The sequence below is a fragment of the Cladosporium halotolerans genome (assembly GCF_011745625.1).
Source record: "Cladosporium halotolerans strain TM138-S3 chromosome Unknown Sca29, whole genome shotgun sequence".
In the NCBI taxonomy this organism is placed as follows: domain Eukaryota; kingdom Fungi; phylum Ascomycota; class Dothideomycetes; order Cladosporiales; family Cladosporiaceae; genus Cladosporium; species Cladosporium halotolerans.
This window is the reverse complement of record NW_027191480.1, coordinates 240,685-262,187: the sequence shown is the minus strand read 5'-3', so window position 1 is coordinate 262,187 and position 21,503 is coordinate 240,685. Positions and strand designations below refer to the sequence as shown.

The window sequence follows — 21,503 nt, the reverse complement described above, 5'->3', positions numbered from 1 at the left end:
GCACTGCGAAACGCTTCCTCCGGCATCACCGCCTCGGAGGCACTGACTGGCACTCCCCAATCCAGCCGCCTGCAACATGCTCCGCAGACCGTTGAACGCCACCGTGCGCGACCGGCACAGCGCTCCCCGCTGCGCCTTGCAGCGCGAAGAGTGTCCGGGCCGCGAACGAGAGCGGTCTGCCGGCCGGCCGCAGCGGACGCGGTCGAGAAACCCGCACGTTGCGTGCGTTGCTGCTATATGCCGATCGCACCGTGCGCGGTGGCACGACGCAAGGGAACGTGGAGAGTCGAGCGAGCGAGCGAGCATGAGAGCAGGAAGACCGGAGGCGGGAGATCAGGCGGCGGGAGGCCGACCCGTGACTCCCTTGGGGCCCTGTGCGAGTACAAGGGGGCGGGCGCTTAAGAGCGCGCTGTCAGTGGTGGGATTGACGGGCGTGGGATGCGAGGAGTGTGGGGTTGGCCAGCGAGCGAGCGAGCGAGCGAGCAAGCCGGTTTTCCTTCCTTGTTCATCAGTTGCTTTTTTGTTTATGCGAGATACCCGATATACCCCCCCTGACCTGTCCACAGGCAGGCAGCAGTATGCTATTTGCGAGTCATCGTTGACAAAACACGTTCCGCTGCTTCCATCGTGACTTGACGTCCTGACCGTGACCGTGACCGCCGCTCGTGACTCGAGCGAGCGCAGCTTGCTCCACAAAGCCCAGCCCACCCACACAGCCGACACGTGACGGCGTATGCATGCACATCGCCCACCACCTCCACTCCACTCCTGCCTCCACCGGCACTGCGCTGCGCTGCTCGTCGCGCCAAGAAGGCCGTCGTTGGACAGCATGGACTCGCGCGAGAAAGCAGGTCAGGTCAGGAACTGCAAGGCACGCCGCGTAGCGCATGAGCTGTCCTGCGCTGTCCGTCTTGCCGTTGGCCTGTCTGGCTGCGGGCGGTCGTTGACTCACGGCCAGCCGTCTACGTGCGGTGGCTTGTTTTTTTCTTCGCGCGTGCAGGCTGCGTCGAGCCCTGGACCTGGTAGGGCTCGTGTTTGCTTGTGCTGGGGCGCTGGGAGGCGGGGTGGGGAGAGAGGGATTGGTGAGGGAGGAGGCATCGTGGGGAGTGGGATGGGATGGGAGATGGCGAATATAGACTGGGGAGTGGGATTATTGGTATCGAATCTGGGTCGTATTCGCCTGGGTTGAGCGAAAGGGTGATGCGATGACGGGCTGGTGGACCTTGCCGTGGAGGCAGAGGGAGGGATGTGCTGGCGCCATTTCACGTTCGCAGCTTTGACAGGATGCGACGTCGAATCTAATGTATCTGTCGTCGACGGAGCTCCGCGCCAGCGAATGCTGAGAACCAGTCGTGGCACCCGGTCGATGTCAAGTCTGGTACGCTTCTTTGCACTACGGCGATCTAGCTTGCGCTCGTCACAATCCTCTATTATTGTGGACGATCTATGAAGCCTCGGCGCGTAGCGAGAGCATGTTGCACATGCGTTGTCAGCTCGCTTCGGCGTAGTCGTCAATGGAGATGGATTTGGCGGAGGAAGATTCAATGGCATGCTATGTGCGCTGAAGGCTTGACGGGGTCATATAGCATCTCATATCCGCCCAGCCATGCCATAGGAAGCATGCGGGCATGAGTGCTATGGAGGCGAGACAGGATTAGATCGCCGTGCTTCTGTAGCGCGTGCAGCGCACAAGTGGAGACGCGCGAGGATGGCGGCAAGCTCGCCGGGCCGGCCTTGCCCCGGAACGCAACTGCTCTCACGTCGCTTGCATGCGGCCATGCCCATCAGCCGTCGCACACTCGGTATCACGACAGAGCAGCAGCAGCAGACAAAGTGCCCGCAGCGAGGCACAAGCAGGTCCGATGGGAGATGCAGCTTTCTCCGACGCAGAGACGGGGGTTCCAGGTGCTTGGGATGCCCTGCCCTCTCCGAGCCGAGGTGCACGAGGCCGCCGCCCCTGGCGCTCACGTTCTTCAGGTCTCATCCGTGCCAGTGGGAGTATTTCTCCGAGTCAAGCACTGTGGGACTGTCATCCAAACTCCGCCGCGCGGGATATGAAGCTTTATCAAACGGATATCATTGAGCCTCACCTTCAACGAGCATATCAACCGGACGGCGTGCCGGCGGTCTAGATGAAGATGTGATGGTGGCTTGCCAGTCGACGCACTAGGATTCCTAGCTGCAGGAACGCCCAACCAATGGCTCTGCAGAAGAGCCTTGGACGCACGACTTTACTCGCTCGCCTGCTGCCCCATTTGTCTGGCGTACTCTACGTGCATAGGCACACGAAACGCTGTTCGTGATGCGTGGAAGCCATACTCGACGGCTGCCGCCCTCTGCCGCCCGTAGGCAGGGTCCCATTAGTCTTGAAGACCCCAAGACCCATCTGCACTGGTCTGGCTTGCCGGCTCGACGAATGGCGACCGTCCAGGGTCGATACTGTCCTTCATAGGTGCCCTCGCGCCCATTTCCCAGCCTTTTAGACGTGTCGTCTAGCCGCTTCCTTGCTGGACGCTGTTGCGCTGGACGTGCCCCGATGTACTGATATTGTGGCGAGCCCGCAGGCGACGTCCTGTTCCCTCTTGCAGTTACGCGCCTGGCTCTGATTTGGCGCGGCCAAATTACGTCGACGCCAGCCTCTTTGCTGCTTCACACTGTTCCTTCTCCTGCATCGAAGCTCCGTGTTCTGCTGTTTCTGCACATTTCTGCAGGCACTGTCCTTGTGCATTTGCTCGAGGTTACCTACCAGCGCGGCTGCCTGCATCAACACCGCTACACAGCAGCTCATCTTGCCGTGACGAACGCGGGGCTTAAGCGCATGAATGTTTCCGGAGGGAAGGTCGAGGTGTGAAGCTACAAAGACATCCCGGCGCCTGCACGACTTAGCGCGCATGTCAGGGTACGTTCCTTTCACCGCGTAGCTCCTCGATTGATATACATAGCGTTTCGTGGCCGTCCTGGGCTATTTCCGGCGCCGGACCCATCCTGAGACCTTGGGGGCCTCTTCCACGGCCATGACCCTTTGCTGATCATCACACAATGGCTACAGTGACCCGCACGATGTCTGACCGGCCTTTGCAGACAAGGGCTGAGTCTTCGTCTTCCAAACATTCAATACCCATGCGACCGACTCCTCCACCATCCGCTTTGACACCCGAGAACCATGAACAAGCCTTCGAACCTTGCGCGGCGACAGGGTCGTTCTTACTATACTCGCAGCGAAACGTCATCTTGGTTCTGCACCATGACACGTTGGCAATAGAGAGGCGCTTTGAAACACACCGAGAAGACATCAAATGGATCGCGGTAGACAATGTCAGCGAACAGGGCGCTGGCAGGGTGGCGGTCAGCTATGATGCGGGTCATTCCACGGTAGTCTGGGACATCCTCACAGGTCGCGAGATTGCACGTTTCGTCGCTTACGATGCGATCAACGTTGCGCAATTCATGCGAAATGGCAACATTGCTTTTGGTAAGTGAGGTCGTTGGCTTGGCAGGTTGGTGAGATACGACTGACAGATTGAAGGTAACGTTCAAGGCTCGATCATCCTGTTCGAACCGTCAACAGATGAGAATATTTGTGCGCGAACAATATTCGACCCAGTCACAGCCATTGCGCCGGCGAGCGACAACCGAACATTCGCCATAGGGTAAGTGGCGTAACGACACTAACATTTTAGTAAGGCCGCTGACAAGTACAGGTATCTCAATGGCTCAATATTGATCGCGACTCTAAAGCCCGCCTTCACAATATTGCACACCCTGACAACATCGCGTGCGCCCTCAAAAATTACCGGTATCGCATGGCATGGATCTTCTTCAAAACAAAAAACGGACATGCTCGCCACGCAAACAGCCGACGGCGATTTACGGGTGTGGAGTGTTCCTAAGGCACCCCAAAGCGAACCACCGACAATCATCAGGGCGCTATCGCGATCAGACGTTCGGCAACCGGGCCCCAGTTGGTTTGCGTGGTCAAAAAATGGTCGATTGGTGCAATATTATGACAAGTCAGTGAAAACCCCTTGAACGCAAGCCTGCGACTGAGAACTAACGTGGCTTTACAGTGAGACGCGCTCCTGGGATGTACGAACAAAACGAGTCACGTACGACATTGTGCCCACGATCGATGGCGTGGTTGCTCTTGCGAATTACGGACCGACAGCGACTCTGTTCACACTTGGGCGGAATCATACCGTGCAGCAGTACGACGTTTCGCCAACATCAGTACCGCTCCAGGTGCAAAGCGTGCAACATGCTCCTGCAAACACACCACCGACTCCGCCAACTTCGCTTGAGGAGCAGAACAACCCCTACGCTGGAACGCAACTCCCTGAATCAAATTCGGCGCATGTCCTGCCAGGACCATCTGATGCAGAAAGCAGTGCGGACGAGAGCACGGGGATGTCGCCGCTCCAGAAAATTGCACGAGAGATGGATTCTTTAGATCAGCTTGAAAGCGAGCTGCGCGACAAGATCACACCTCTCAGTCCAACGTCCAGTCGTGCATCTTCCACCAGCTCCAGGTCTGCTGGAGGCGGACACCGCCATTGCAAATACCTCTACGACCGGCCCTCCTCTTCATGCGCCTCGGATGTTACCGGCTATGAAGGCACAGAATTCTCGCTCGGTGGGCCGCTCACCAATCCCATTAGAGACAGCATGTCAATACGATCTGGTTCAACAAGAGCTTCACACAACCGCTTCCGCTCTTCCAGCCTGCGTCGAGAGATACTGCGAAGTCCAGAAGAAGCCACTGCGCAAGGCGGCTTGATGGATCTATTCCCGTTCCTCAAAGCGCGGTTACTCGATGTTCCTTTGCAAACACCACATTATGGCGACTCTGCTCGAACTGCTGAGATGCTGCAACGGGAGATGTTAAGTGTGGTGTTCGGCTGGAACGACACTGTCGAGAACCTGGTTCGCGATGAGATGGCCCAGCACCGACCTGGCTCGGGAAGCGCTGTGCTCCTCGCAAAGTGGCTTGGCGATGTCGGTGCCGACAGCATGTCGTCTCTGGTTGGATCGCAATCGATGACATCGTCAGACTGGATGCTGCTCGCTCTCAGCTCGATTGGACACGACTCTCAAAAGCGAGTGGGCGAAGCCTTCGTCCAGCGATTACTCGAGAAAGGAGACATTCACCCAGCAGCTGCAATCCTTCTCGGTCTCGGAGAAATAAATGATGCCGTTGAGGTCTATGTCTCTCAGAATCATTATATGGAGGCAGTGCTACTCTCAAGTCTGTGTCTTTCGACCGATTGGGGTAGGCAAGTTTACCTTCTTCGGAAGTGGGGCGAAATCGCCGTAAAGTCAGGAGAGCCTGAGCTTGCAGTGCGAATATTCTCCTGCGCCAGTGCCGAAACGACGGTACCATGGACATCGCCGAAGACACAAGATGCGGTGTTCGCAGCGAAGCAGCAACATGAAGAAGCCATGGATTCGGCGAGGAATGATTCAATCCACAGCCCGCCCTTGTCTCCACCGTCAAGAACGGCCTCAGGGCGCATGAAAGCAAAAAATGCGTCTCTCAAGTTGATCACCACTTTCGGTGAGAAGGGCGCGCCGATGAAATCAGGAGGAGATGACCCTACGCCATTAGCTATCGGAGTCACCCCCATCCTGACCTCGGCGATGTCACCTGCAGACTGGCGCTCTCACGACGCAGGGATAAGAGCCCCATCTTCCGCCCGCACAGCCACTCCTGGAGGATATACCAGGCGAAAGCGGATTCCTTCGAGGAGCGACATAGCACGCATCAAGCAAGAAGCTGCAGAAATCGGCACACCCATCTCTGGCCCCAGGAATCTTCCATTCAGTCATTCGAGTGCTTCTGGCAGCCAGGGTCGACGGACACCGTCTGTGAGCGATGCGGATGAACCCGCCACCGCTCTTCGCGCAACCATGCGTGATCTGACAGACGCCAGCCTAGCTGACAAAACCAGTGAAAGACTTCCGTCACCATCTCGTGGATCACTAGCCCGTTTGAGAGCTGCCTCTAGACCCGGCAATCACTCTCGTGATAAATCAGTCGACGGCATGAGAATTCAAATCTTGGAGACCAGGAATATAGGTGCCAACGCGATTTCCGGATCAAACGGTGGCCACTCGGTGAACGGCAACCATGTCGCACCATTGACGGGCGGATCAAGAGGAGCACCAACGCCGCCGCTGACTGGTATCAGCCTCCAGAGCTCGAAAGCGAAGGCCATTGACGACTACATCGATAGTGTTGAAGAGGCGCGACTGAACAAGCGACAAGCCAGGACTGCGAGCCGAGTCCGGGGTGAGCATCGTAGCAGAAGTCGAGCGGATCACAACAATGATAGAGCAGCAAGCAGAGTCCGCGATCCTTCCGAAGCTCGTGGCAGAGCTGGAGTACGATATATTGCGCCTGCGAAAACGTCGCCATCTTCTCCAATCCCAATGTCCCCTGAAGAGATCGCGGAAGCAAACGCAAGGCAGGCTGAAGCTGCTAACAACGAAGCTGAGAACTTCTACAAGCTCACATCACCAATCGAAAGCCACGGAAATGGATTTCCTACAGCCGAGCACAGGAGACATCAATCCCAACCCGAGATCCTGCACATAGAAAATGCCATCGGCTATCAGCCACCGAGTCCTGGCCGTGAGACGCCACAATTCAACGAAGTGAGAGGCCGCAACAAGGGCCGAGGTCAGGGATCTTCAGCACGCTCACCTTCGTCTCCGTTGCCCATGCTTGCAGATGCGGCTTCCGCGAGCGACAAGCATGAAACTCAGAGCGACGGAATCCGCGTAAGAAGCCGCGCGCGCAGCTCTGCTGGGAGAGATGCATCTACAAGAAGGGCCGCAAGTACAACCAGGGCTGGTGAGAGGTCTCGCAGCGCGCGACCCAAACTCAGCATCCCTGAGGCCCATCACGATGCAAGCCTTCCAACCTCCAAAGAGACCAGTGCGGCAGCCTCTCACCCAAGAGTCGAGCATCTCTCCAGGCCGCTGACTCGAAAGGAAATTGCAGCTAGAGAACTGGAGGAACGGCGTTTGTCTCTTGCCAGACGGCCTTCCGCTCCAGCCATCCCGCTTCCTAGCGACTTGCTGTCGATCCGACCGGGTATAGGCTCCAGATCTCATACAGACCTCGACAATAGCCCTCGCTCCATGACACCACCTTTCTTCCGTAGCGCGACCGCGGATCCTGAGATCGCATCACGCTATGGTAGGATCACCATCACGCCCACATCCTCAGCTCAGATTGGGCTACCTGCCACGCCACGAGCGATGAAGCACCCTTACTACATGCGATCAGACACACATGACCAAGATGCACCCCCAGTCCCTGCGCTACCTGGAAGCGTAAGCTTAAATGGCGGATCGTTGCTCAGCCAAACGACTGGCTCGAGTATCAGTCAACTTGCACCATCCAGCCTGAGCCAGGCTGGACCCTCTAGCCCGAGTCAAGTGTCCTCATCTTTGGTCTCTGATCAGTCACGGGATGTTGAGGATGATACTGTAGGCCAGCTCTTGCCATCCACAGTATTCGGCAGACCCACTACTCATGGTGGCCCACGAGCAGCTTCCGCACCCTTGGAGGGTGACCCAACACATCAGAAGCAGGCTGGATCGAAATCTCATGTGCCCAAGCACTCTCGCCGCCAGTCGACCGGCCGAGGACAGGTGCGCATGATTTCACCGCCTGCATCTCCGCTGGAGGAGCTCAATCCTTCGCACATCTCTAGCATCGACCACGCTATTCACAGCAATGGCGATCATCATGTCATCGTACTTGACCAGGGAACAGAGGATGACCCAGTCCTACTGCCCGAGCTTCAGCACCTCGCCATGCCACCGCCACCCCCTCCCGCTCCAAGTTACTACCAGTATCTACAATCCAGTAGATCTGAGGTGGGCTTTGCAGGCATCGAGGGGAACACATCGACAACAGCGACAGCTACCAGCGGAACAGCTTCAGACCTATCTCAAGGCCCAACATCATTCCCGCAATTCCCCTATCAAATGGAGCGTGCCTCTACTGCTTCGCCGACATCACACCGTAGAGGACACGGCAGCATCAGCGAAAGCTTCGGCTCCCGCATGCGCGGCGTCGCCGACCGCATGCGCAACCACTCCAAGTCGCGCGCAAAGTCACCACCGATGCTCGAGGCAACAACCTACGTCCCACCCTACGAGACCGCACTACCAACCAACAGCGTAGGCCACCAGCGGAAAAAGAGCATCTCGCGCGCCAAGAGCCCTTACGAGCAGGCGATGGCCGAGCAGCAGAACTCGATGCCGCCGCCGCCTCCGCCTGCGCCGGGTGCTCCGCCTCAGGGAGAGCAAGTGAAGTTCAATGAGACTTCCGTTCCGCCCCGAAGTCAGAGCACAAGGGACATGGGCTATCGCCACCCAAAAGAAGTGAGGGCGAACATGCCTCCTGAGCAGTTGCAGTCTGGGGCGCTCGGGGCTGGGTCGACGGGCTTTTTGTAGGCTGAGGAAAAGCACCGTCGTTGTAGTAGAGAGGGAAAGCAAACGCCGCTCGAAGGAGCGTAACAAGATACCATAAGGGCGAAGGAACAAACTTACACATACCAATAACGGCGGCGAACAAATGCAGCGTTCAATCTTTGACTACAAATATTTTGCTTTCTTTGCTTTTCCGCGCGTTCTCCGCTCACGTTGTTTATGCTTCTACTTCTACTGGCATTGCGCCCCTCGCAGCGCGGGTTTAGCCTTTTTTGACCGCACTCCTTTCGGCTTTCATACACGCAAAGGATTAATACAGGGTCATAGAGATTGCGAGCCTCGCGGCGACGTACTAGTTAACGACGATACGACACATACTTTCGGTATAGAACGACATTCAATCAGACTGTTCACGGGACAAATTGTGCGGAGGTGAATAACGTGGTTTGTTTGCTATCACCTGGATCGAATGGAAACATGAGAGAATTGCAAACATAAAGAAAAAGAAGACCTTGCACAATGCCGAGGAAAGAGCTCTGCTGCGGCTCTGAATGCTTCGTGAGAAGCCGAACCCAGACTCCGATTTTCATGCAGTGCTCGTCGCTTAGTGCGCTTTTGCGCAAGATAGCATTTGTGAGTGCGAAGGCAAAGAGCTCTAAATCGGCTCTAGTTGCTTGATGAAGAAGCTTGCAATAAGCTCAAACCAACTCGCTATGCCTTGTTGTTCGCTAGGTGCGCTTTCGCGCAAAATCGTGCTCCATTGTGAAGGAGACGCTTAATGCTGTTGTCGCTTGATGAACGTTGCGTTGCGTAAGTAGACGGCTTATGATAGTTGGAAATTTGTCAGTTGTTGTTTGCGTTCAGGGCCTCATTGAGGTATCAGTGTGGCTCTAGGCCTTCAGAGTTATCGCTAGGGTCATCGACAGGGGGTTCATCTTGTTCAGTACTATACTGAACAGGCATGTTGGCCCCTTGCTGCATAGCTGCTAGATCAATAGGGACGTTAAGCCCAGCAGGAATATGTCCGAGCATACCAGGAGTGGCGAATTGGCCGTGAGGATAACCCAGAATGGGAGGCAGCATGATGGGGTTGGCAAGGGCACCACCATACGTCTGAGCCTGGTAAGGCTGGTAAAGGGGCGCACTCACGTGAACCGGCAGTTCTGCGACCATATGCTGATGCTCGATCGACGGTTCGCTGTGCGCAGCCTCACTTCCCTCGGAAGCGTATGATAGGCGCTTGCGCTTGGGAGCAGGAGGATCGGAGGAAGGAGTCGAGTCCTGGCTCTCGTCGTCGTCGTCGTTCTCGTCGTTGTCTCCCTGTGCTCTGAAAGCTCTCAGCCTCTTCCTATGCTGAGCCAGCTCGCCAGTCGGGCGATGACGAGCCCAGAGCGCACCACCAACAACCGTTTTACCGCGACCGCCAGGCTTCTTCGCGTTCGGGTCGTTGGTGTCGCCCTTGGCTTGTCTCCGGGTGTTGTTGTTCCGGAGATGCCTGACAGCAGTATCGGCATAGGCCTTCGGGTTGGTGCAGAAGTCGTGGATCTTGTCGCCTTCAAGAAGCTTCTTGCGGATGAGCGCGTAGTCCTTGATGATCTTCACGCCGGCTTTGATGCGGTCGGAACATTTGAGGTTTTTGGCCTTAGCTTGTTTAGTGAATCGGAAGCCGGTGCGGTGCACCTCGATCATCTCGCGGAAGATGTTCCACGCTCGGAAGGCAACTTCAGTATCGAAGTTGGGTTGTTGATGAGATTGCCTGAGGCTTGCCTCGGCGCGTTCCTGCCAGTCGCTGAAATCGTCGCGTTGCACCTGCGTGGTCGTCACGCGCAGCTTCTTCTTGTTCATGATGGTAGACCACTCGGTAGGTGGTTCCATGTGGCCGATATGGCTCAGCGCATCCATGAGTGATTGCACGTGACTGAGTGGGGCCTGAGCCACCGCGTCGACATCGTCCAAGGGCAGTTCCAGACCCTGGCGATACAATCTCTCGTACGCTGTCGCCGCAACTTCGTACGAGCTAAACTGGGCTACCTGAGGCCCATGGGCGTGGGTGCTGCGTGCTGCTGACGCTGGAGCGACGGCTACTGCTGCAGGAGCATCCGTGCGTTGAGTATCCGCCGGTAGAGCTGGTACCGCGGTCAAAGGAGCCAGAATGGCGAGTGGTCCTCGCGATGGAGGGGCAGTACCCGGAGCAGAAGCAGCTTTTACGTGCAGGCTGTTCTGCGCTAGACCTCTGGACGCCTGAGCGACAGCTGCTTCGGGGCCTCTGTACGTAGGGAACGTAGTGATGTATTGAGGCTGCTGCGTGTTGTGGACGCTGTATGGCATCTGGATGTACGGCGGAGGCATATTCACGCTCATCCTCATTCCGTAGGGCCCGGGTTGGGTATTGTAATAACCCATGAGATGCGCAGGTGCAGGTTGCTGGGCCATGAACATCGTGTTGGCACCGAAGGCGTCGTCAACGCCAAAGTTACCAACAGCCGTACCCTGGAGCGATGACATGGGGTCGATGTAGCTTAGTGGGTCTGCCTCTGCTGTCAGGGTCAGATGGGGCTGCGACGTGAAGTATCTATGATGTGGCTCACCAGTTGTAGTCAACGGATGCAGACCCATCTCAGGCTGCCTGGAGACATTCATGTCCCACGACTGCCCATAGGGCTGGTCGGGGTACCCTTGATCTTGCGGAGAGCTGCTGCTGTTGTCCATGGCTGCTTCGTTTTGGTCATCCAAGTTTGGTGGGTGGTTGTGGTTCAGGAAGATAACTTGTGTTGGTGTATATACAGAGCGCACTCAGGGCGCGGCAACGCGAACCTCTGCACTTAGAACGCATTGTCATTCACCTATTAAAAAGAGTGACTGCCCGGCGCCGGGTCCCCAGATAGTGTCGGCGCGCGAGGCGAACCCGATGTGAATGTGGTTGTGTGCAAAGCCATTCACTTCACACGCACCAACAGACATCAGACTGAATAGTGTACTCGAGCGTCTGCGAGTGAAAGCAGATCGTTCTATAGCGCAGCTTCCTAGACCGGTCGATGGCCGCCGAGGCTCGCAAAGAGAATCTCGAGGAAAGATTGTTGAACCAGGCACGCGTAAGGCTCTTGTGTGGGACACTAGTGCCCGGAGATTTTCTGTGCTCAGCGATTCGCCCGGTTTCTCGAGCATCCCAGGCGAACGTGCCGGGTATCTCGAACTCGGGTATAACGATCTGAACGAGAGTCCTGAAGGGCATTCAGAGGTGGTTCCAGTAGCTGCAACTGCGACACTGCAATTATATCATCGGGTTGTTTGCTGCTAGATTTTTGAACTTGTTTGTAGGAGTCTTGATCCTTTTAAGCCAGACTCACATCCGATAAAGCTCTAGATGCCATGTTTGCTGTCAAGACAATGTGGTCTTTGTATGTGTATACAGGTCTGCAATGCTCAGAGGCAAATTGAAGGGCAGTAACAGACCGGCGCAAGTGTGCGCGCTGTAGATTCCCTTAAGTGGAGATACCTCCTTGAGTATTTGGGCTCGGCCAGGGTTTTCCGGCTCCTTGAAGAAGCTATGGGCGCTGAGAGCGGTAGGCGATGCAATGATTGCTTGATTTCCAATGGTACTCAAAGAGCTGAGAAGCTGGCCTACTTTGATAATGATTAATATCCCTTTGTCATGGCGTTGGAAAGGACCTCGTGTGAGTCAGTCTCAGACGGGATGGTCGAACAAGCATCATCATAGGGTCGCAGGGGATCGCTCTGCGCGACGACTTAGCAGTGAGAATTCAACATGAGCAATGCGAATATCGTGAGGGTAACAGGTTGTCGTCTCATCAGGGGTTTGTTCTGCCAATGGGACCGTGTTTGTGGGATAGCGGATTGTGAAATTGGAGCTCATCGAAAAAGGGCTTGAGGCAGGCAATGCGATGTGATGTTAGACTATGCGCGTACTCACATTGCGCGATTTTTGCTTGTGCTTACAAACATTCTTGGATCCCCCGATAGACCTCAGCAATCCTCCAACGCTCTTTGTCTGCTCCGAGCACGTTGCTGTGTTGATAGCGTGTGGCATATGATATCGATGAGAAAGTGGTGTTTTTGCAAGCTACAGCTCCAACACCGGAAATAATCGGTACAGGGACCGACAGTCGTGCGCTGTGACGGCGTCTGAGAAGGGGCACCGGTTGCAGGACTGGAGTAGCCGTGGTTGTTGTCGGAGGGAAGTCGGCTGGCGGTGGCAGAGTTTTCAGTATGTGCGGACTGGACCAGTGACGCTTCAACCGCGGCAAGGGTACCATAATGTCGTGTGTAAAAGGTTGGTTATCGCAAAAAGATTGGACCGGTGTATCTCGAATATGCAAAACGAAAACCAGCCTTTGTGGCGGCGGAAAGTGGGCCCAGGTGGCAGCTGGGGCGTTTCACTTTCTTTACGGGTCATGACCCGGGGATTGAACTCTGGACCATCGTTAGTTACTACGCATCTAATGAAGAGAGGCCGAGCGCCTTACCGTGAGTCCATGTCTCGTAAGACGTCATGCACAGTGTGAAAAGGCTTATAAAGGTTGGGCTTGTTTGCCTCACCAGCCTCGCCAACAGTTCAATTGTGCGAGCCACAAGCCTCCGAACAGTGATCTTTTGGGCAGAGGTACAAGCCCTCGGTGTATGCATGCACCGTTAAAGATCTGATGGTGTACTAACGTGTCGTTGTTAAGATATCGCAGGCATGGGGTGCTGCCGCTCATGCCGGTGGGCTGCGCTGAGAGCCGACTGAGGCTTGGCACGCTCTTGTTTTGCCATACAAAGCACCCTCTTCAGGACGCAACACTACGCCTGACGTGAAACACGCTCCCCTGCTGGAGTGCCCGGAACGTCGCCAAGGAGGACCCATGGATGGAATGCGATCGCAGACACGACATTGCATTGCGACGACGCCGATGACCTTCGACTCCTTGACCGTGGCACCTCCTGGACGCTTGTTGCACTCATTGCCATTCGCCATCGGCAGCATGCCACCGAAGATCGCCGGCCGAGGTTCTTTACATGCTCAAGGCATATCTCATGATCTGCTGGTGACAGCGAGATCCAGACTGGTGATCTTGCAGCACGAGGACGGCATCGAGAGACGCATCCCTCGCTCAATGTCAGTTTGCCACGCGACATTGTGTATTTCTCCAATTGCTGCGTGACCCGAAGCACAAAGACCTCGCCGTTAACAAGAGTATCGGATTGGGCAATCTCTGCACGTAGCGCAACGACCTGACATCCGCGATCGAAGCGCTCTTTTGTTTGTGACAAGGAGTTCGACCCCGGTTTACGCCACAGGTAGGGCGAGCACAGCTCATGCAAGAAGCCTGGTGATGGTATGCAGTTTGGTATCTTGCAAGAGGCGGATACAGTCGGTGCTCGAGAGATGGTACTCCACTATCAACATCGCTCGATGAAGGGCTGGCGCGACAGGCTCTGTAGACGACCTGCGTGGATGACAAGGCATTTGAAATTCGGACGCGCAGTTTCGCGTGTCTTGCAGAGCGTAGCTGGACGGATAGCAGCCGCTTTCAGACGGCAGCCGGTTGATCACAAAACCATTTGAAACCCCAGGAAAGCCACGACTTGGGATTCACATGTTGCAAAATCCATTCTTGGGTGTTGAAAGGCCGGCAAGGCACAATCAGCGTCCAGTGAGAGACAAGCTTCTGCGGGCTGTAGGAGCAAGCACAGACTTCAGCGCTGTTCATTGAGGGATGACCAAAGCAACATCGGACCAGTCAGTTCAGCAGCCGACAGAAGATCTGCAAAGGTCATGTCACGCGTGGGTGCTGAAGTGCGCCGATGGCAGACAAATAATTATGGACGAGCTGAAGTCGTGATAGACTTTGGACACCGCCGGAATTCGGCTTCTCTCGTGGGGCAATGGCGTTCAGCTGTGGTGGGTCTCCTTTGCAACGAGTCCGGCTCGCTGCATGACCTCGTGAGACCTTGGAGGATCCTTTCTCCGGCAGCAGCCGTTTTCCTCGACGAGACTCTGGCCCCGTATTTGTTCCACGGAGGCGATAGAACATATTCGGCGCGTGCAGCTCATCAATTGCGACGCGGTCGACTTTCCACACACCAAGGACCGGCCCTCTTCGAGACCACGACGACCCGTCCGACGCATGCGAGAAGGGTTGCATTGGGAATCAAGCGCCTGTTGTGGACATGACACTCGGTAGAATGGCCAGAGGCGAAAGCATCGCCGATTGTACAGAGTCTGTGGGGTGAGACAGCATCGAAGAGAAGGCTCATTCGCATACTGCTCTGCAGCTCAGCGCCGTCAAGTCACTACTTATCTGCGAGCCATACGCAGACTGCTTCCAGACTTGCTCGGTCGTGTACTTGCCACACACACGATCGTGGTAGCTGGTCCGAATGGAATACTCCTGTGCCGAAAAGGCAGTGGGCATCTTGCGCAGTTTCTCGTAAGCCGGAACGTGCGCATAGGCATTCTTTCGAGAACAATAATGCGGCAAGGCTGCCGTATTCGCTCTGATTATCCCAACTTTCCATGTACAGCCCGAATCGATGTGCTTATATTGGCGACAGACTTCCGGCGTGTATGTTCATACGCGACATCGGAATGTGGATCGCCAGCCCGGATTTAGCTCAAGCCTTGCCGGCACCAGTAGTTGAATTAGGAGATGCAATCCTCCATATGATCCCGATAGCTGCAAAGAGTGTCGTCGAAACATCTTCGGCTGCTCCTGGGGTTATGTACTGGTGAAGAACTTCAAGGACCGCGCCATGTTCTGATTCTGAACTGGTAACGACGTATCGGGTGCTGGATCCGGATCAGGCAAGTTATCAGAAGGCCTCCAATTATTGACAATGATCTGCTTTGTCGGAACACATTAATCCGGGCCAATGATATTCTTGTCGAATGGTATTCTTGTCGATGATTGCAGCCGCGGGTCCGTTTGCGTTAAGCTTTTCTGCCAGCAAGAGCCGACATCCAATCCCGATATCACTAGGAGAGGCCGATCCTGAATTCAGGTCCTGAAAATGCCTGGCCCGAACGTCACTGCCACTACGCTGCTGCGCATAGTTTTCTGTGCAATCCAGCCCGTCAGCAACGCTACTGTGACAAATCTGTGAGAGGATCAAGATGACGAAGTCGAATTGGGTCTCAAAAGCGTCTCTTTTCATTTGCTCTACGGTCCGATCAATCAAACGAATGGCTCGTGGCAAGCCTAAGAATATCCGGAACCGTCCCTTCAAACCGCCCAACGACATCCCCGCTCTCTCCAACCCCATAGAATCGCTACGAGACACCAACTCACCTGATCCAGGTGCCAGAGTGTGCTGGGCACGACATGCCTGAGCAACTGTCAACGCTGCCGCATGGCGAGCCGTCCCTGCTCCTGCTGGTGTTATCATAGACGCCTTTCGTCAAAACGAGCATCGTTGCCGCAAGCCTCAGTGTTGCTGAACTTTTCCTCCAGCAAGTATCAAAGGCTGCCAGCTAACAGGCGACAACCCGTACGCATGAGGGTAACCTGTGCTTTCCGACCGCAGACGCCCTTCTTACCGCTTGCGACGATCGGAATATCTGGTCGGAGGCTGGTAATCGGCTGAGCTTCGTGATGCTCGTCGCAGCAATTCTTGTGATCTAGCGAGCATGCCCGATTGTTAGCGCGTTTCTTGCTTCGAACATTGTCAGGATTCCTTGCAACTACGGCGGCTCAGAACAAGGTTCAGCACAAAACTTCCTTGCAGGTTTCTCGGCGAGTGATGTGACCTTCAGCGGCCACAACAGATATTTTATCAGATTTTTCTGTCTTTCTGAAGGTCACGTACTCTGTGAGAATTTCATCATTGCCGCGTGGCTTCGGTCAGACATAAATGGCGCCAAAGAAATGAGCTCTTACCTTGCTCAATCGCTCCCTCGGAGGGCCAGAACGATGGAGCTCCCACTCCTGACCATGTAGGCGCCGTCGCTACACCAAGAAGCAGTTGGCCACTCCAAGCTGGTATGATTCAACGGCTCTTGAAGAGTTCTTTTGCAAACTCCGTTCGCAGCGAGGGAGAATGTTTCCGCATTGGACGACGCTAGCTTGCGCGTGCATGGAAGCCGTGCCTCTCAAGTGGATCCTGCTTTGTCACCCGGAAGAAACCACCTTGTCTGGTAAACTCTTGCACCTCAAGGTGTGGTGTTCGACTCGTGGCTCCTGTGTGGTCATCTGTGAACTTCAAGCTTGTCAGCTCTTGCCATCTTGCGCTTCAGCAGCGGAGATCGCATCATCACTTCCGAGGGGGGTTGGCGGTCAGCTTTAGCTCTAATGTTGATTCGTCATGCGAGCCGGGACGGCTTGCTTTAGGCTATCTGTTCTTTTTCATCCTTGCCAGGAGGGAAGTCTGAGGCAGCTTTCGACACTCACCTTACTCTTGGAACGAAGACTCTGAGTGAGGGCCAAAGAGAATACACGAGACCTAAGCTTGACGCGTGTCAGCTCTTGCTATCTTTCGCCTCAGCAGTAGAGATCGCATCATGAGTTCTGAGGGGGTTTTGGCTCAGTTTGCTCGTGTGTATTATCTTCAACGCTAGCCTGCAAGGCTTGCTGCAGAAGTATCTGTTCTTGCTTTTGCTTCATCCTTGCCAAAAAGGGAACGCCAGGCAGCTTTCGACTTACTCTTGGGTCAAGGAAGACGAGTGTGGGCGAAAACGAGTAGCCGGCACCTAAACTTGAAGCGTGTTAGCTTGTGCTGTCTTTCGCCTCAGCAGTGGAGATCGCATTATGAGTTTTGAGGGGCTTTGGCTCAGGTTGCTCGTGTGTATTATCTTCAACGCTAGCCTGGAAGGCTTGCTGCAGAAGTATCTGTTCTTATTGTTGTGTCATCTTTGCCAGGAACGGATTGCCGGGCAGCCTTCGACTTACCCTGAATGTTGACCGATATGAGCGTGGCCTCAAGCGATCGCGCTATGTCTGGACTTGAATTATGTCAACAGGTGCTCTCTCTCGCAGCAACAACGGTACAACTCCCATCTTGATCGGCGGCGGTGCTTGGCAATCAGTTCTAGCTCTTGATTTGATTCCCCATTGCGAACCACGATGGCGGGCTCGCTTAGGATCTGGTCTTTTGGGTCATCCTCGCCACACAGGGAACTCTTGAAATGGTTAGACTTACTTTTGAGCTCAACGATGTGAGCGCGAGTTGAGGCCAATGCGCGATTTTGACTCGGTTGGCATCGTCAGCGTGGTTATTGTGTGTCGCTGCTGTCACGGAAGTGATCACACAAGGTCGCGCGCGAAGATGAATTCGCAGCCGATGTGAAGTTCTTCTTGACTGGTGCCTGGGCAGCCAACTTCGGGTGAGGACCGTAGAGCGCCACCTCCAATCGGTCGCGTCACATCCGCGAATGGCCATATCATGTTGTCCATTTGCAGTCTCACCGTCGGATGACAGGCGCTGGGAACATGCTCTGGCAAGTGCGCGCGCCTATCTTCAGGCGCTGGCGCGATCCTCCCATGTTAGAGTCTCCTTCAGGGGGTGGTCACGTACCTTGACGGGCCGGTCAGGACACCACGCAGGTGAACCGTGACGGTTCTCGTCGACAGCTCTCACTACCAGCGGCCTCGTCATGGACGTGGTGCATGGCGAGGGCGAGGCGAGGCGGAGGGACGCCAACGCCGGTGGTCGCGCGTTGTTGATTGGGTGTCGACCAAGGCAGTTGCAGCTTCGCCTCGATGACGGAGGTCATCAAGGGCGCGACGGATGAAGAAGCGCCGATGCTGATGACTGCACTGATGATGGTTGCGGTGTGACTGGGGTGGTGGTGGTGCTGCTGGTGGTGCTGGTGGTGCTGGTGGGAACGCTGTGGGTGTCGGGGGAAGCGAGCTTTGTTGCACAGAAAGGCCCCCGTCACTTATATGCGGTGCGAGCGCGCGCCAAGACCCTGCCATATTGCAGCCACACCTTTGGTTTCAAGGCTCACGAAAATGTATATGCTCTGAAGCACATCCGAGGGGCTCCTGAACCCTCATATCAAGGGCCGCAGCAGGTGTATATGGTTCTGCCCATTTGCCGGCCGGTATTGCAGGCCTGGGAAGGACCGCAAGGTCTGGCCGTAGGGCAGCGCATCGCTTCACCGGTCACTGCTGGCTTTACGGCCAACTCTCCAAGTCTGCTTTGGGTAGGTAAAATTAGGAAGAGGCGCTCCTTTTCTCAACGCTTCTCTACTCGAAGCCTGGCTATATGGAAGCCAACCCCAATCTACCTTCCTGAGGTTGGTCTGCACCAGGGACTTGGCTACCTTGTCACACACGGAGCAACGGTATGTCTGCACTCAACCTTGAAATGCTACGCAGGATTGCAGAGGCCCGCAGAGTCTTTCTTACGATCAATAAGGTTTGGCTTCAGAGGACCGAAAGGGTCACTCCGTCGATTCAATGAGTTGACGTACAATCAAAAGCATCCACACTTTGATGGCCATCCGCCAATACCTTGTGGCGGAAAAGAGATTTACATATGCTCGATTTGGCACGAAGAGCTGCTTGAGCCCAAAGAAATGAGAGGGGACCGGTAGCGCAGCAATTGCCACACAAATAGCTGCGTGGTCGTCCTCGGGAGTTTGAGGACAGATCTACCACGGGCAACATCGCGAGCATGGACATCTGTTCTTGTAGAGTGCCCGTCTACTATCACAATGACTCGAAGCATGATTTAGACTGGCACATGATATCTACAGAGTCGGCACAAACCTTCGTGCGAAGGGATTGCCGCTGCACTCATTGGGGACCTTGGCCTCACAAAATCTGTAATTCCTGACCCAGTCTTCTCTGCCGTTGACAAGTAGCGAGTTGATTTGGAGGCTTCAATGATGACAGTCCCCCATACACGGCCCTGCATGTTGTCACCATGCAAAAACGTTCGAAATTACCATGCCCCATGCATGTCCTTCTTGTCACAGCGCTATTGCCATTTAGTATCTATTGGCGGTTCTCTTCGATGAAAATACCGTTCAGCGACAAGTCTAAACCTCTGCTCTGGCCACTATCTCGAAAATGCAGCGTCTACGGAAGACAGTCTCTCTGGATGTGGCAACATAGAAGATAGACCATTCCACTGCTAGAGTAGGTTGCGCCTAACCAGGCCTAAACCTTGACTTCGTCACAACGACCTCGTCGTGCTAGAAATATCGGACCGGTTTGAACTGCTGTTTTGCAGTGCTTATCTCGTGTTACAGAGAGCTATTACCAGCTATAACATTAGCTGAAGCTCGGTTGCGCAAAAATACGTCCTATACTTAGTCTCAAGCGTCCTCGGACTCGTGCCATGCTGAACTATTCTGGAGTCATGATATGAAGTCGGCGCGGAGGCGTGAGATACATTTACTGGCCTCCTTATACATCGAGAGATCGATAGCCAATGTCGATGGATCGATCGATGTTGATTGAAGGGCCACATTTGTGTTTGCATTGATGCGATAAAGACATGCTTGCAGATGGTGGCATGCAACTTGCTCCTGGGTCGAAGGACTTCGAGTCCCGGCTTCGGTCGAGGTCAAGTGAAGTTCGCGCGGCTGCACTCGCTGTTTCTTTGACACACACCAGCGCTGCCACGATACCATACTACGACACTTTCAACCAGCCTGCTTGCGAAGTGACATCCTCGCAAGCACATCAGTCAACACCAGCGCATCGACATCCGGCTGTTGCGCAATAGCCATCACCACCAACAACATGGCGGCCATCGACATTGACTGGGAGTCAATTTCGTGGTCCGACATGTGCGGCAAATGCGGCGTCGAGTTCGACTGCCTTGCCAGCGGGCAAATCGATATGTGCGACGTCTGTGTGATCTTGTTCCCTGAAGAGGCGGCGGCGACCACCACAGAGACCCAAGACACTTCCGAGGACGCCCATGCGCCGGGCACCATACCACAAACTCCAGGCTCTGCAGTCCGACCGCATCTACCGGTGCGTAACGACCATGTTTGCACCTTATGCACTCGCAGGGTCTCGCCCAACGACAACAACAACAGGGTCCAGTGCACTCGTTGCTGCAACCACTGGGCTCGCAGGGGCACAAATCTCTTCGCCAACGTGGGCATGAAGCCTACTGCCAAAACCCAAAAGCTGCTTGAAAATTTCGAGAAGGAGCAGAAGGAGATGGCAGACAAGGTTGAAGCTGCCACAGGCGTGCGTCCGACGGAACTTAATAAAGCTACAGTCCCTACGCGGACCTTGCCAACGAGCGAGCCGACTCGCCGTGGTAAAACCAACTCTTCGGCGGTGATGCCATCGGATGGGCCTGCGTACCTTGGTCACACCACCGTCTCTACGCCTACCGTGGGGCCGACATACCCTCACCCTGGCAACCCTACCGTCTTCCCGCCGACCTTGCCATGGAGCGGGCCAGCATATCATGCGAATGATGTCGTCTTCTCGCCAACCTGGCAATCGAATGGGCCGACGTACCCCTACCTTGGTTACACCACTACCTCTACGCCGACCGTTCAACCAAATGCACGGTATCATGCTCGACCAGTGCACTATCAGGCCGCAGTGCAGACCGGATCATGGAACACGACGCCTCATGCTCATCCATCAGCGCGCGATGAAGTCGCGACGCAGACAGAGAATAGCAGCGACGACCAGCTTGAGAGAGAGCTCTACGAAGCGTTGACAGGCGTTTTGTTTTGATCGGGCTTGTGCGAAACCTCTTTATGCAGCCCAGAGACAATGCGGGGTGAGATACGAGCTTTGGTACTATCCAATGGTGTGCATTTGTGGGCTTGAATTCACTGGACAACAGAACTCGGGTGAAAGGAGGATAGAGGGAACGAGTGCAAGCTCAGAAGCCTCAGTTTCGGAGCGAGTAAGGGAAGCATCGATGTCCAGGTAGTTCATAGAAGAAATGACACTATCGTGTCGCGTAGCAATCGCGAAATGCCCAAAGTGGACTTACAATTCTCACAATACTTACAACGCTGGAGTGAAGTGAAGTGAAGTGAAGTGAAGTGAAGTGAATGGATCTCCGGGGAAGCGGGAGCGCCCGTGCGCCGGCGTCATCTTCAGCTGCCTGGCTGCGGCCTCATGCACGCGCATCCA

The 21,503-nt window shown here is 55.1% G+C and overlaps 1 protein-coding gene across 1 annotated transcript; it reads left to right on the top strand.

Annotated features, from left to right (window-relative positions):
• Positions 1–1,754: 1,754 nt before the first annotated feature.
• Positions 1,755–8,848, top strand: WHR41_08160 (uncharacterized protein). Its single transcript, XM_069376764.1, has 5 exons — positions 1,755–2,899; positions 3,050–3,472; positions 3,527–3,650; positions 3,702–4,010; positions 4,068–8,848. Exons 2-5 carry the CDS (start codon positions 3,061–3,063, stop codon positions 8,464–8,466), a joined length of 5,244 nt encoding a protein of 1,747 aa, XP_069227204.1. The 5' UTR covers positions 1,755–2,899; positions 3,050–3,060; the 3' UTR covers positions 8,467–8,848.
• The last annotated feature ends 12,655 nt before the right edge of the window (positions 8,849–21,503 follow it).

Coding starts and splice junctions, on each gene's coding strand:
- WHR41_08160 (XM_069376764.1), top strand. CDS start 3,061: ATGTCTGACCGGCCTTTGCAGACAAGGGCTGAGTCTTCGTCTTCCAAA. Junction 3,473..3,526: donor AAATGGCAACATTGCTTTTG/GTAAGTGAGGTC, acceptor GACAGATTGAAG/GTAACGTTCAAGGCTCGATC. Junction 4,011..4,067: donor TTGGTGCAATATTATGACAA/GTCAGTGAAAAC, acceptor GTGGCTTTACAG/TGAGACGCGCTCCTGGGATG.